General features: G+C 44.1%; 1 protein-coding gene across 1 annotated transcript; it reads right to left on the bottom strand.

Annotated features, from left to right (window-relative positions):
• Positions 1–564: 564 nt before the first annotated feature.
• On the bottom strand, positions 565–5,609 carry LOC118091182 (perilipin-3-like). Its single transcript, XM_060279427.2, has 7 exons — positions 5,502–5,609; positions 5,119–5,314; positions 4,370–4,452; positions 3,772–4,036; positions 2,533–2,732; positions 994–1,122; positions 565–912 (listed from the first exon to the last, which is right to left on the bottom strand). Exons 1-7 carry the CDS (start codon positions 5,568–5,570, stop codon positions 565–567), a joined length of 1,290 nt encoding a protein of 429 aa, XP_060135410.2. The 5' UTR covers positions 5,571–5,609.
• Between the last annotated feature and the right edge of the window lie 9,282 nt (positions 5,610–14,891).

The following is a 14,891-nucleotide window of genomic DNA, read 5'->3' on the forward strand; positions in this document are numbered from 1 at the left end:
TTGCCTGTAGGCCACAAGCTGGCTACCAGGATTCTACAAAAGGCCATGCCGCTAATCTTTTAGAAGAGACCCCTCTCGTTTGTTTTATTATGTCCCAGTTTCCAGAGCACCTTACAACAGCACTTGGCAAACAAATATGGGCTTTGTTTTGTCCGCAGCAGCCAGAGAGACACTGGAGTCTGGTGTTGGAATGCAGTAGTGTTTATTTGGCCTTCTTATAAACACTTTCCCCCCAAAAGCAAGACAATTCACAGGATTTGACAACTACAAGTCATGTGTTGTTGTTCCTTTGGGGCAGCGGCAACAGGATTCCCAACTATACCAGTTTTGACCGTTATTTAATTACCACCACTTCAATATTAGCAGCTTTGCTCTACAACATTTTGAAATATTAAATAAATAAAGTGACTGTTTTGGATATTTACAATTCTGAGAGTTCAGCTGGCACAAAGACGCTCATCTTCTACACTGTACAGGGCTCACCTGCCACGAAGTTATCAAAATACAGTGCTGACATCTAGAGCAAAAGGAGCGAATAGCAGGGTTGTTTCAAGGGGTCTTGCCTTAATCTGCTGGTTCTGAAACTTCAGCAGGCAGCTTGCCAGACAGCACGAAAGGCCCCACCAGCCAGGAGAGAGGGGTGTTGTGAGTGACATATTCCAGCAGCTCATCCATGTATTCTCGCGATTTCTGCACTGTCTGGCAGCTCTGGGCTAGGAGGCTGCCGGGGAGGTCCTGGAAGGATCTGACCGTGGAAGCGGCGGCATGAAGTTCTCCAGTGCTTTGGCTGACTGTCTGCACCTTATCCTCCAGGCTAGAAGGGAATCCTTGGATGCTGGACACCAGGGTTTGGCTAACGGTCTGCAGGTGATGGATCAGGTACTGAAACATGGTCAGGGTTTGGCTTTCTACCTGTTGAGACAAGCAAGCCATTACTGACAACCCGTATTTCCGAACAGGGACAGAGGCAAAAGCACCATTGCAAAGACATACCTCTAGCTGTGTCATGTCTTTGCTATCCTTTGCTTCTGGGTTTGCCTTGTTCCATTCGATCAACATCTGGCTAAGCTTCCTTTCACCCTCATGAAAGGTCTGTCCCACACCTTGTTTCATGTATTCAATCTGGAGGGGAACAAGACACACTGGTTTAACTTTAAACAGGAACTAAGTTGTCAACATGGCCAAATTCAAATAAGCTCAGTAAAGTGTGTCCTCCGCCCCCCCCCCCCAGACAAATCTCTCTGTGTGGTGTCAGGAATGGCTTCCTTGGGCCTCTGGTTCAAAAAGCTACATGGCACTTTAAAAAAGCCAGTTATGTTACTATTGGATATTTTTTGTCCAAGCCAAAATAGGAAAAATAGAGCTCGTGAGATTTGTGGTTTTTTGGCCCCCCATTTTTTTGCTTATAGAAACAAACGGTAAGTGGTTGAAATTTGGGGATATTGCCTCCTACTATGCTGGTGACAATATGCTAGATTATGTAACATGTCTACTTTCCCCAGGATAGGTTTACCTTAGTATGTCGGAACAAGGTTGAAGCAATACCATCTATGGAACTCCCTCTATGATGAATGGGGAAACTGTGGCTCTCCAGGTGTTGCTGGAGCACATCTCAACTTGTCCTTGACTGTCGGCAGGAGAGTACTGCACGGCAAAGCCGCGCTGCGCCCGCCCACTAGGGTGGGGGTGCTGGAGCAATCTCCGCGCCAGGGCGCCCGACCGGCTTGAGACGGCCCTGCTGTTGGCCATGCTGGCTGGGGCTGAAGAGAGCTGAACATCTGGAGGGCCAGAGGTTCCCCATCCCTGTTCTGCCTTGCAATTTGTCACCCATCTTTTCTGGATAAGTTATCCAAGTCAGAAGAATATCAAAAGGCATCAGATGGAAACATCACTCTAAGCTTCATATCTTCAAGGGCCCTTTAAGATTTCTAAAGAGGGGTGTGTGTGTGTGTACACATAGCTAATGGAGCATTCCTCAGCTCAGGGATGGGGAACCCATGAATTATGGGCTTAGCCTAGTCAGGAATGATGGGAGGTGTAGTCTAAGAAACCACTGGAGGGGCTACAGGTTTCCCACACCCACGCCTTAAGCCCCATATAAGAGCTTGCCACAAATTTGCATTTGGGAAACTCTGAAAGGGTCCAGTATCACATAACCTGGACTATGCATCCCTTGCATATAAGCTTCAAAGTTCATATGGTGCAGGTGTGGAAAACCTCTAGCTTCCCAGATGCTTGCTGAACTACAATTCCCACCAGCCCCACCAAGTCATGGCCAATAGCCATGACAGGAGTTGTAGTTCAGCAACATCTAGAGGGCCAAATGCCCCCCCTACCATAAACTAAGCAAGGTTCCCCTTGGGAGTCAGATCAAGGTCAAATTCCATTCCATTCAAAGAAAATGTGGACTCTGAAATGGCGGCTTTAAAATATTTGATTGCTCAGGTGCTTTTCTGTAATTCAAAGGGCGATTTGCAGTGGCACAGGGTAGCCTTAAAAGGGGGATCCCAAAAGGCGAGACCAAGCTCATACCATGTGAATTATCTGCTGAAGTTGGGAGAGAGACTCGTGGATCCTTTGCCTGGCTCGTCTGATCTTTGCCACAGCATGCAAGTAGGCCCTTTGGCGGAGTCTGCTTGAAAGGCAGCCCAAGCGCACCAGGTATTCCTGCCGCTCACGCTGCTGCACAGGAACCACCACACTGCCATCCTTTGCCACTGCTTCAATCTCAGCTAAGGAAGAGAGGACCACAGTGGATTCAGCAGGGGGCAGCCTTGATGCATTATGCTCCTTTAGTAGAATCACGTGTAGGGAAGGGAAAGTTTCACTGCCCATTTGAAGGGGCAACAGGGCAGGGAATCCGGGGCCTTTTGGCATGCCTGGTGTATTGCTTGCCAAGTTCACATTGGAAGGCAAGGACTGGTGCACAAAGTGTGCTTTCCAATCGCTCTAGCATACAATACCGTATTTCGGTGCCTAGTGGAAAGCTGCATCTTTCATAGCACAGTTTCTATTGTTCAGTGCAAGGCATGCAGCTGTAGATTTGTACAACGTGGGTCCCAAGGATGTAGGTATGAAAAACACAGTACTCCCCAGATAACTCCACAATGTCTTGCGGGCTTTTACATTTGAGGTTTCCTATCCAAACGGAAGTCAGATGGGGAGAGATTGAAAAGCAACCCTGCTGCTCTCCTTCCCTCACCCCAAACACAAGCCGTTGCACCAATGCCCTGCTCCTTGAAAGAGTCAAGGGGATTGCAGCCCATTACCGTTATGCACTGAAACAGATTCCTAACTAGTTCATAGAATCAAATTGTAGAGTTGGAAGGGATCCCCCAAGGGTCATCTAGTCCAACCCCCAGCAATGCAATAATCCTGCTGACAGGTGTCCCTGGGTGGGTTCGAACCACCATCCTTCTTGCGAACTGCCGGACACACTGACCCATTGAACAGATATCTGAGAGACTGTTTCCTTCTGTATATACCTGTCTGTGGGCTGAGATCTTCAGAGGCCTTGTTAGTGCCCTACCAACAAAAGTAGTTTGATTGAACATGAAACAGGGCCTTATCTGTGGTAACACCCCCCCCTCCCAAGGCGGCAAGACTAGTCCCTTCTCTAGTATTTTAGGCAGGTAATGAAAACATTTTTGTTTGGAATGGCTTTTTAAAACCTCTGGCAATATATTTACCTATCTGGCATTGAACTCTGCTTCTCCTTCTTGACTTTAAAAAAGTTTTAGGAAAGAGGTCATTGCTTTTTAAGTTACATACCCAGTTCTTCATCTGTTATGGGGAGATATTCGTCTATCAGGTCTTCAGATCTGCCAAGCATTGCCTCAGCACCACTGACAGCTATCTGGCCCATTCTGGATTCCATAACAGTGGTCAGACTCTGGCCAATAGCAGACTTGGTTGCCTCCATGCCATCCTGCACAGCTTCTTTCGTCATGCCTACAACTCCAGACAGCTTGCCGGCAATGGCGTCCTTAGCGCTTGCAACTGTGGACGACACCATCTCCTTGGTGTCGGAAGCAACCTGTGAGGCAGCAGAAAACCACACTTCGTTTCCATACAAATACTCGCCGGCAATGTAACAGAACCATGCCATTATCTTGTATGGAAGGATAATATTTATTTAAAGTGAAAATAGTAAGAGCAGGCACACGAAATCATGTGCATACTTGGGCTGACATGTTACTTGACCAGAAAATGTTCTTGAAATAAGAAGAGAGGATGCCCAGGTGCCAATAAGGGCCAATGGCAAACAGGCCTGACATCATCTGCCACTCAGTGGTCAGTTGATGCCCCTGATCTCTGCCTCCCTGGACTTTGGCTCCTAAGGTCCCAACCTAGCTGCACCACAGCTTACCTTGTCAGCTGACATCTGAAGAATTGGCAGCTTCTCCTCCAGGGCATCCAAGCCCCGGGAAGCATACACATTTGCTGCTGCAACTGCAAAGACAGAAGATTGCTATCTTATTGCTTTCTACTACGCCAATATGAGAATCTCAATGTATTTCCAAGTCTTCATTTTCACAAGCTTTAGCTTTCCCATCTACAAACACACCTTTTGCAGCTTTAAGAGAGTCGCAGCTTTAAGAGAGTCGCAGCTTTAAGAGAGTGGCATTATTCTAATACCTTTCTAGATTTGTAAGGGCAATTTGAAAGCCTCACCCCAGGGATGGGGAGCTGCCATGAATGCAACTGGCATGAGTAGAGAAGGCGGGTGCAGGAACCAGGGCAATGTCACCAGTTTTCAAGCACAGCTAAGAGCTTTCCGTGATGCTACACATTCATACATGCCCTACAGGGGCAAAGTTACCAGTCCAGTAGCACAGAAGGATGTATCAAGGACACAAACTACCTGAATTTCACCATTACTCAGTTGCTAGAAATGGTAGACCAGTTCTCAAATTTCATTTTATTTTAAAGCATTTACTTTGCTCCCTTGGAAAAATTCCTGTGGACACCTATGCATGCAACCATCTCACGATATAATCTGAACATGCAAACCACCTCCACTTATTAAGCAGGAAGTTACTCCATGGACATTGCATCAATAGGCATTTTTGTCCCTGGTGTTTCGCCTACCCTGTTAGAAGTCTGCCCTTGACTTACTCTGGGGTTCAAGTTTAGTCAGGATAGGATGTGCAGTGCCAACCACCACTTCTTTCAGGGTCTTCATGCCCTTCTCAGCAGCATCACAGAAGGACTTCACATAGGGGTGGCTGCCCTTGGTAGAGTTGTAGGCGTTCGCAGCCATGTCATAGGCAGAGCTAACCAATGGCATGCCGGCTACTCTTCTCAAGACATTCTGCACAGGGAGGAAATATTTCGTCAGAGTGTGGTACGTACAACCTGCGTAGCCCTGCAAAACCAATTTGAGCTAGGACTAACCGACACGTGTCATTTAAAACACTTTGTACAAAACAACCCGTAATAATGCATTTGGGAGGCTGTTCATTGCATAGACTTGTTCACAGCCCATTTTCTGAACTCACCTCTTCCTGTGCAGATGCCTCCTGGACCTCGTCATGGGAAGACACATTTGCTTGGCCGTTGGAAGACATAACTTGGCACTGCAACTAGCACGAGCTGGAAAAGGAGGTTTAATAAAAGGAGTTTATTGGCCACAGAAGAGTTGCATTGACCTAACAAGTACTGAACAAGACAAATCACTCTCATTTTACTTAGGAAGGCTATCATGTTTTGGCTCTTGTCTCCAAGAACTTAAGTGAAGCTCTTAAAACAGAAGTGTTTGTAGCTAGCAGCTCACTAAACCCATGACTACAACGCTGAAAAAGATGACACCCCCAGTTCTCTCTTAAGTGGAGAGGACTATTCCCCAAATGGGAATAGGTCTGTGCAACTTGGAACACTGGTCCATCTCACTTAATAGTGTCTACACCTGGGGTCACCAACCTTTTTGGGGCCTTGGGTACACCTGGAACTTTGAGAACGTGCCATGGTCCCCAATCACAAAATGGCTACTTATGGGGGCATAACGCAAAATGGCTGCTGCAAAGGTGTGGCATAACACAAAATGGCTGCTGCACCTAAAACAGCAGAAGAGACAGAATCACAAAATGATCTGTATCGGCCAATTCTAGCACCAAATGAAAAGTGGGCATGTTTAAGAGGCCGTATTTGATGTAAAAGAGACTGACCCATTGCAAAGAGGAACTACTCAGAAGTAACAAACAGCTTTATACTGAAGATCTTTTGAGGGGATTTTTACTGACATCTTTCATTTGTGCCTTGCAGGAACAGGCACACTGATTCACACAGGAGGCCCAGTGGTACACTGACCAGATGTCTCTGCTCTTCCTGCTTGGAACTTCTGAGGTTCAAACCTGGGATCTTGTGCATGCCAAGCAGACTGTAGGGCTAAGTGACCATACTAAGATATTATCACCAAGCTCCAATTAACTCAGCAAGATCTATTTTTGAATAAAGGACCACATTAGCACAAGGAAGTGTTGCAACATAACCACTTATTAAGACATATTTGCCATTTCCTAAATTTCTGTTTAAGTTCTCATTGCTAAAGACTGCCAGTTGGAAAGAAGGCCTGGCTTTCTTGCTTTGCATCTGTAGAGCAATATACAGATATGGTTATCTGAAAGCAGAAGCTGCTGCTCTCAGCTTACTTATATTTCCTTTCCTTCCCCCACAAATAAGCCAAAAAGATCAACTGCCATACAGAGCCTGGCAACAAACACCTTCACAGATAGAAAGCAAATGGGACACACTTTCAGAACAATGCACTATGCACACCTATCACAATCCCAAACCCTTTTTACTAACCCTCTTACCTGTAAGGGAAAACCACCAGAAGAACACACTAGTCACCCATACATTTCCCCTTTTAAATAACTGTGATGATGTCCTGGGGTCAGGGTAAGGTCATGAATGATCTTCAGAGAACCAATGAAAATAGTAGCTTTCTTTCCCCCAATCAGTTAGGAATAGGACAGGTGGAATATGTCAAATCATGAACCCTGAGAGAGGGTGAGAATGACATTGCTTCTCACCTGTGCTCTGTTTTGCCACTGCTCTATTAGTAGCAAAGCTCTCTCACTCAGATTTAATTCTCTCTCACTCTCTCTCTCTTTTTAAAACAAGATTTTATTAAGACATTTCATAATACGGTATAATAAAAACAAACTAACAACTCTAAACAAAAACAAAGAAGAGAGAGAGAGAGAAATACCTTTTCACAGGTAGATTTACCGTAATTCTCCATTGTGGGTTATTATGGTGCTAGTCCCTGCTGTTCCTAGTTTGTGTTATTGCTTTCCTAACCTATCCTGAGGGATCATCGAAAATCACAGTATATATTTGGCCTTTTCAAACAGAAATTATGTAAATTGGTAATAAAGCTTTAATAACTAGGAGTAACTTTTTATATATATTTTGGACAGGATCCTCTGCTTTTGACAGCTTCAGGACAAACAGCATTTTAATGAATGAAACTTCTGAGCATGAAAATGCAATGTTAGCTTTACCTGATGAATTCCCACCTGCTATGCTTTAGTTAAAGAAATAAGCACCCTGCCAGAAGAAAATGTGGCACCCAATCCTTATGATCTCATGAAGGCAACAAAACATACTCCACACCAGGCACCCCCAAACTTCGGCCCTCCAGATGTTTTGGCCTACAATTCCCATGATCCCTAGCTAACAGGACCAGTGGTCGGGGAAGATGGGAATTGAAGTCCAAAACATCTGGAGGGCCGAAGTTTGGGGGTGCCTGCTCCACACCATCAGCCTGCATTCAAATGTCCTGCTATAGCAGGATATGGGGAAACTGTGGTCTCCCAGGTGCTGTGCGACTCCAACTCCCATCAGGCCCAGCCAGCACGGCCAGTGGTTAGGGATGATGGCTGTTGGAGTCAAACAACATCTGGAGGGCCAATTCTCCCCACCCCTGCCCTAGAGCGGGAGCCCTCTTCTCACTTTCAAAGCCAGGGGAACTGAACATGTGGAATTTGGGGCTGGAAATCAAAGCACACTTACTATGAAGTAAACTTCCTGACTTTAGTGGGGCTTAAAAAGGTAAAGGGACCCCTGACCATTAGGTCCAGTCATGACCGACTCTGGGGTTGCGGCGCTCATCTCGCATTATTGGCCGAGGGAGCCGGCATACAGCTTCCAGGTCATGTGGCCAGCATGACTAAGCCGCTTCTGGCGAACCAGAGCAGCACATGGAAACGCCGTTTACCTTCCCGCTGTAGCGGTACCTATTTATCTGCTTGCACTTTGACGTGCTTTCGAACTGCTAGGTTGGCAGGAGCTGGGACTGAGCAACGGGAGCTCACCCCGTCGTGGGGATTAGAACTGCCGACCTTCTGATCGGCAAGCCCTAGGCTCAGTGGTTTAACCCACAGCGCCACCTGTGAAGGGCTTACTTCTGAGTAAACATGCTTAGGATCACAATGTGATAGTACTTGCACACCTTGTCTGGATGGAAGATTTTCATATTGCCACACTACATTCTGTTTGTATGACATGTTTGTATGCAATATGTTTCATATTTTCTTTTTTTATATACATTTTCTGTCTATAGTGGACTTACACCTCTGTGGCTTCCAATGCCACACAGTAGACAGGGAACTGTGTCTCATATAGTACTTTCAGTCACATGATGAGCCAGCTTCCATACTGCTGAGAAACAGACGGAACTAGGACCACAGAAATGCTCATCTTTTCACATGCTCAGAGACCCCACATGATGACCAAGTCTCCATGTGACGAGCGCTACCAAGCCCCTATCAAGCAGTCACAACGTGACCAGTGCTTGTTCGAAACCACTGCTTGTGGATGCTTCCCACTCACCAACTTTTGTGGCTGAAATTATCCATGACGTCCAACAGGGCAGAGCGCCACTTGGGAGGCGATGCTCTGAGTTCCTCTCCCTCTAGGCTTCAGGTTGTATATATGTGTAAATGAACCATATATCCTAAAGGCACCACAGATCCCACTGTGCCTTATTGTCCTACAGGAAACACAAACCCTGCGATCTCACATAGCGCAGAGATAGAGGTTAACAATATATTCATATGTTAACTCTTTGCAGAACCCTCTGCTGTTAGCATTCTGAAGTCCCCCAATTAGCATAGCTTCCACCCTTATTTGATGGGGATCCCAGCAAGAAGCAATAATAATAATAATTGTTATGCATTGCTCATCCCTTCCATACATCATCTTTGCATACTGAATAATTCCTCCCTAGAAGAGGACAGCACACCCTCTCGCTGCAGAGTGGAAAATTTCAATTGTGAGGGGTAAGCTTCCAGAAAGTTGAGGGCAAGCAAGGACAGCTGTTAAATAAAGAGCTGCTTACTGTACTGCTTTTGGCTGTACACGAGGCTGGCCCAACTTCTTGCTGAAGCAGAGACATCAAATTAAGCAGAATACTTCCAAAATAGGTGAGAATTGAAAGGCTCTTTCTCTCTCCATTTTTGATACCTGTCTCTAGCAGGCTGTGTTTAGTCTGAGGCTCAGAGCATTTGTGCTTTGGGATTCCTTTTTTTAAAAAAATTAAAATAAAATAAACATACATAGCTCAACCTCAGTTTTGCTGCCCTGTTGTAGCCATGTAAGCAACTTTAAAAAGGGGGGGGGTTATGAATTGAAGCAAGCAAGGGCTAAAGAACCAGCCACAGGATCTGCCCTTAATTCTCCCCTCCTCTCGCAGAGTTAGGATTAGAAAAATCTACCTCACAGGGATGTTGTGAGGAAGAAAAGCGGGAGAACCATGTACACCATTTTGAGTTTCTCTGAGGAAAGGAGGGATGGTAGCTGTAACTAATAATTAGTACTAATTACAGGTAGGTAGCCAGCCGTGTTGGTCTGACGTAGTCGAAACAAAAAAAAAAAAATTCCTTCCAGCAGCACCTTAGAGACCAACTAAGTTTGTTATTGGTATGAGCTTTCGTGTGCATGCACACTTCTTCAGTTACCATGCACACAAAAGCTCATACCAATGACAAACTTAGTTGGACTCTAAGGTGCTGCTGGAAGGATTTTTTTAAATAATTAGTATACAAGCAAATACATAAATATTCTTATTATGTTATGTACCTCAGCCAATCAATCATGGGTGTTCACATCACATGAACAACCGGTGTACGAATTATTGAGCTGTACACATGCACAGTTTTTCAGAATGTGCACAATCTATGTAAAGTGTACAGTTTAGGGCAGGCACCTTGGTTTTACTGTTTTCGATGCCTGGTAAAACAAAACGTTTATTTTTGTTTACCCAAGCTTACCCCGGCATGTAATTTTATTGTACACATTTCTTTTCAAAACTGTATCTATATTTTGATCATTTCACTAAATCTACTATTTTCGTTGCCTTTTGAATTATTTTACACCATTTTGTGTAAAGACTTTATTTCTTATTAAGGGGTATATCCAGTTGGCTAATGCAAGCAACTCTTCAGATGTTACAAGTGGAGTCTCCCCACACAACCCGGTCATTCTTAAACACCCTCTGTGTCGAGGACCGCAATCTGCTAAAGCAGCCGTGAACAAGTGTGGCAGGTCACCCTCATGGAGAAATTGACATGGCAACTAATACTTGGATACTTGGACCGAACCTAAAGCTGGATTTTAAAAAATAATAATAATCTGGATGCCTGTATTGCTTTGTCCTCATTTTCTTAGCTGAGTAGATTTGGCAGGTTCAAGTTATTCAGCAAGGGGAAGATGCTTATCACTGATTAATTTCACTATGAATGAATGGGCACTGTGGTGCTTATCTTGTATTCATTGGAGCTGCGCATAGAACTGTCACAAACTGTTCCATGGCCATTTGGCCCTACTATGTACAAAGGTAGGTTCCCCCTCCATCCAATACCCAAGTGTGTATGCCTATTGTCCAAGTGATATACAGTTGGGGATAAGACTTCACATGCTTGATGAAGTGGCTTCTAGTCCATTAAAGCTGGCAATATATCTGTTAGTTGCCAAGATGCAGCAAGACACTCTCTCTCTCTCTCTCTCTCTCTCTCTCTCTCTCTCTCTCTCTCTCTCTCTCTCTCTCTCTCTCTCTGTGTGTGTGTGTGTGTGAAACATGTAGTGACAGAAAGGCATTCTGATAGAGATCAAGGAAGTATTTTGATGGCAGAGGGTGAGGTCCAATATTAAATTAAAAACTGAATCCAAAAGTGATCCAAATTGTACTGAAATAATTAGAAGCTTAGTGCTCAGGGGTCACCGTCTCTTGTGGCTAACACAATACAGTTACAGCATATTTAAAGCACATGAAAGGCCCCCCACTGCAAGAATCCTGGGAACTCTACTTTGTGAAGTATACAGTGGTACCTCTACTTATGAATTTAATGCGTTCCGAACGCACATTCATAAGTCGAAAAAATGTGTCAGTCGAATCCCATAGGACATGCATTGGGAGAAAACATTCGTAAGTCGAAGCAACCCTATCTAAAAATTTGTAAGTAGAAAAAATCCTATCTAAACAGCATCCAAGATGGCGGACGGAGCTCCATTCGTAAGTAGAAACATTTGTAAGTCGAGTCATTCGTAAGTAGAGGTACCACTGTACTGAGAATCACCATTTGGCTTCTACTTGCCTCAGTCCGCCTCATGGATGTGCTGGCCCTGGTAGGCTCTATGGTGAACTCGCTCGATGGGTCTTGCATCTAGGAGGGAAGCACTTATCAGCTGGAATGCTGATAGAAAGGAAACTTACTGAGTTATAGTTTCCACAGCAATGTAACTCTCACTCCTTTACAATAAGGCCTTTCAAGATACCGTCAAAGCACTGGGGAATGTGACCTCCCTGCTTGGTAAGCAGAGGCTAATGGAAAGCAAACAGGCCCTTTTCTGATGCTTTGTTCAAAGGCATATCGTGAATTGTTATGGTTTTCTTGGGCTTTGATTGGTGTCCTCAGCGGGGTTAGAAATCCATCAAGACTTATCCATGGCCTTAGACAATCCACTTTTTTTCAGCCTGCAGCCATGTCTATAGTATGGTTATAGCTATAATGGGAGAGCTGTAACAATTGCTAAATTAAATGTCCCCCAAACCAATTTACCTACAGAGTTTGTTACCATATTTTAATCAATGGTGCTTGGTTTCATATATATTACATGAATGAAGCAATGCATATCTGGGTATATCATTCCTTCTAAACAGGCAGCCCTGTTTAGGGAAGCTTTTAATGTTTGGTTTCTGTATTTTAATGTTTTGTTGGAAGCCGCCCAGAGTGGCTGGGGGAACCCGGCCAGATGGGCGGGGTATAAATAAATTATTATTATTATTATTATTATTATTATTATTATTATTATTATTATTATTATTATTATTATTGTAACAGCAAACTCAATTGGAGGGTGAGCAGGTCTGTTGCCCAAAATGGGCCACTGGGGAACCAAAGGGAATTATCAGCATACTTGGTGGAACCCCAAGGTTTGCAGAGTTACATTTTTATGATTTCTTTCACAAGATTTATCTACCGCTTGATTAAACCTCAAAGCAGTTTACAAAAAGAATAAAACAACCATTTAAAACATTCAAAAATAAATAAAACACTAAGCTAAAACCCAAATTAAAGCACATGTTGACATTCTGTATGTCTGGGTAGGCTTCCCAAAACAAAACTGTTTTCAGCAGACACCAAAAACAGTACAGTAAAAGCACTTGTCTGGTGACAATAGGCAGGGAGTTCCAAAGTTTGAGTGCTACCACACTAAAAATAAAGAAAAAAAGATTTCTTACAAATGCAGAATGTATATTATGTGGCACCTATTACAGAGCCAGTTCTGCAGATTGAAGTGTTTGAGGTATTTGAAAAACCCACACCAAATAACACCCAGGACTGAGCATGCTCAGAAATTTTGAGTGACGATTTTGAGTGACAATTGAAAAGGAATAACAGAGCAAGAATTTCTTTAGCTCCTTGCAACTTTTACTGCCATAAGGACCCTTCTTTCCTTTTGAAAGAGTCTAGACCAGGCTTCCCCAAACTTCGGCCCTCCAGATGTTTTGGACTACAATTCCCATTTTCCCCGACCACTGGTCCTGTTAGCTAGGGATCATGGGAGTTGTAGGCCAAAACATCTGGAGGGCCGCAGTTTGGGGATGCCTGGTCTAGACTCTTAATGAAGCAGAAAAGCTTTCTTTGGCTGGTGGCAAGGTTACATCAATTGATAATTATGTAGAGAAATGTTGTGTATATGACTCCCTATTTATCTTTTGTCCTTTGGAAGCTTTTTCTGTGACCTCGTTTTGAAGCCAGAGTGTGACTCTCAAGGTTTTGAGACCTTGGCAGTTGCTACTATGTTTTGAGCCCATTGAGCAGTTGCTTCATAACAGGTTCTGAAAGAGGGGAAAGAGAGAGAGAAAGATTGTGTTTAATATTTATAGATCAGGTAAATTTATTTTGATTGGTCTGGAAACTCCCTTTGGGGGAGAAAAGGCAGGTAACCAAGAGTGGAGGTTAAAATAATAATAATCAATATGGGAAGTTGGTTGCTGATAGATGTGAGGCAAATACTGGAGAAAGCTGAGGTGAAGTTGGATAGCTGAGGCCTGAATATTAAGCTATTCTTCTCTGGTGTGATAACTATTCTTTGCTGGTGAAGAGTAGGAGGACACAGAGCCATCCTGTGTAAAAATCTTACTGGAATAAATAGCTTTTAGCAGCTCTATTATTTTTAGCTGCTCTATTATTAATGTTGCTAATATTGTTTGAGTACTGATTGCTGTATGGATTTGTTAACCATATGACGTTTGCTGTAATTCCGATGTTCAGCTTATTTTTCAGTTGCTGCTTTGTTAATAGTGTCTTATAGATTGTTGCAGCAGGAGAGGGAGACGCCTTGGCTTCTTTGGCAGCCTGGCTCATCTCTGCCTCGACTGCCCTCCTCTCTTGCTTCAGTTCCAGCTCCTGGACTTCTGTCTGCCACAGACTCTCCCTGCTCACTAAGCCCTGTTACCTCTTCAGCTTCCAAACACTTCCTCCTCCCAGGTTTCTCCCTCTGACCACTCATTGCCATCCCACCACCAATCCCCAGGCTCTGAGCCTTTTGTCCCATGGGGGTTCCCCAGCTAGTGCCTCCCCACCATTCTTCTGGGTCCATTCCAGATGACTTGGCCACAAGAAGAGACAGTGGTGGTGCATGGGAACCATCTACCAAGAAGTATATAGGCATCTTATATGCCAGCTGGACCTGTTAACTCAAGAAAATAACAAGAACCTTCCTGGATCAGACCAAAAGCCTATGTAGTCCAATATCCTGTTGCCATAGTAGCAAAGCAGATGCTTCTAGGAAGCCCACAAGAAGATGGGTGCAACACTTGTGTTCCCCAGCAGCTGATATTCAGAGTCGTATTGATATGGGGAAGTAGTAAAACAATCATGATTAGTAGCCATTTCTAGTCTTAACTTCTATGTAGATGATGCATTTATAAAACAAATTATAGATGTTTCAGGGAAGTGAGAATCAGTAGCAATGGGAAATTTCAACTGCCCTGAGAAGTCAGCGATAAAATTCAAAACGACATTGATCGGATGGAAAACAAGAGCCAAAACTAACCTAATGAAATTCGCTAGAGGCAGATGTCATAATTTGCCTTAAATGCATGGTTATAAGATGGAAGATCCAGAACTTGGTCGCAGTACATGAGAGAAATCTAGCTGATCACAAGGTGAACATGAGGCAAGAGTGTGATGCAGCTGAATTAATGTGATTTTAGGCTGTTCTAATGATACCATCATTTACAAGTCATCGGAATTAACAGTTCCATTTTATGTTTGCCCTGTTGCAAACCTAAGGCCTTCTGCGTCCAATTATGGGTGCCACACTTTTAAGAAAGATGAGGAGGAGGGTAATATAAAGATGGTCAGTGGTGTGGGAAA

This window comes from Zootoca vivipara, chromosome 9 (assembly GCF_965207765.1).
Source record: "Zootoca vivipara chromosome 9, rZooViv2.hap1.1, whole genome shotgun sequence".
Taxonomy (NCBI): Eukaryota; Metazoa; Chordata; class Lepidosauria; order Squamata; family Lacertidae; genus Zootoca; species Zootoca vivipara.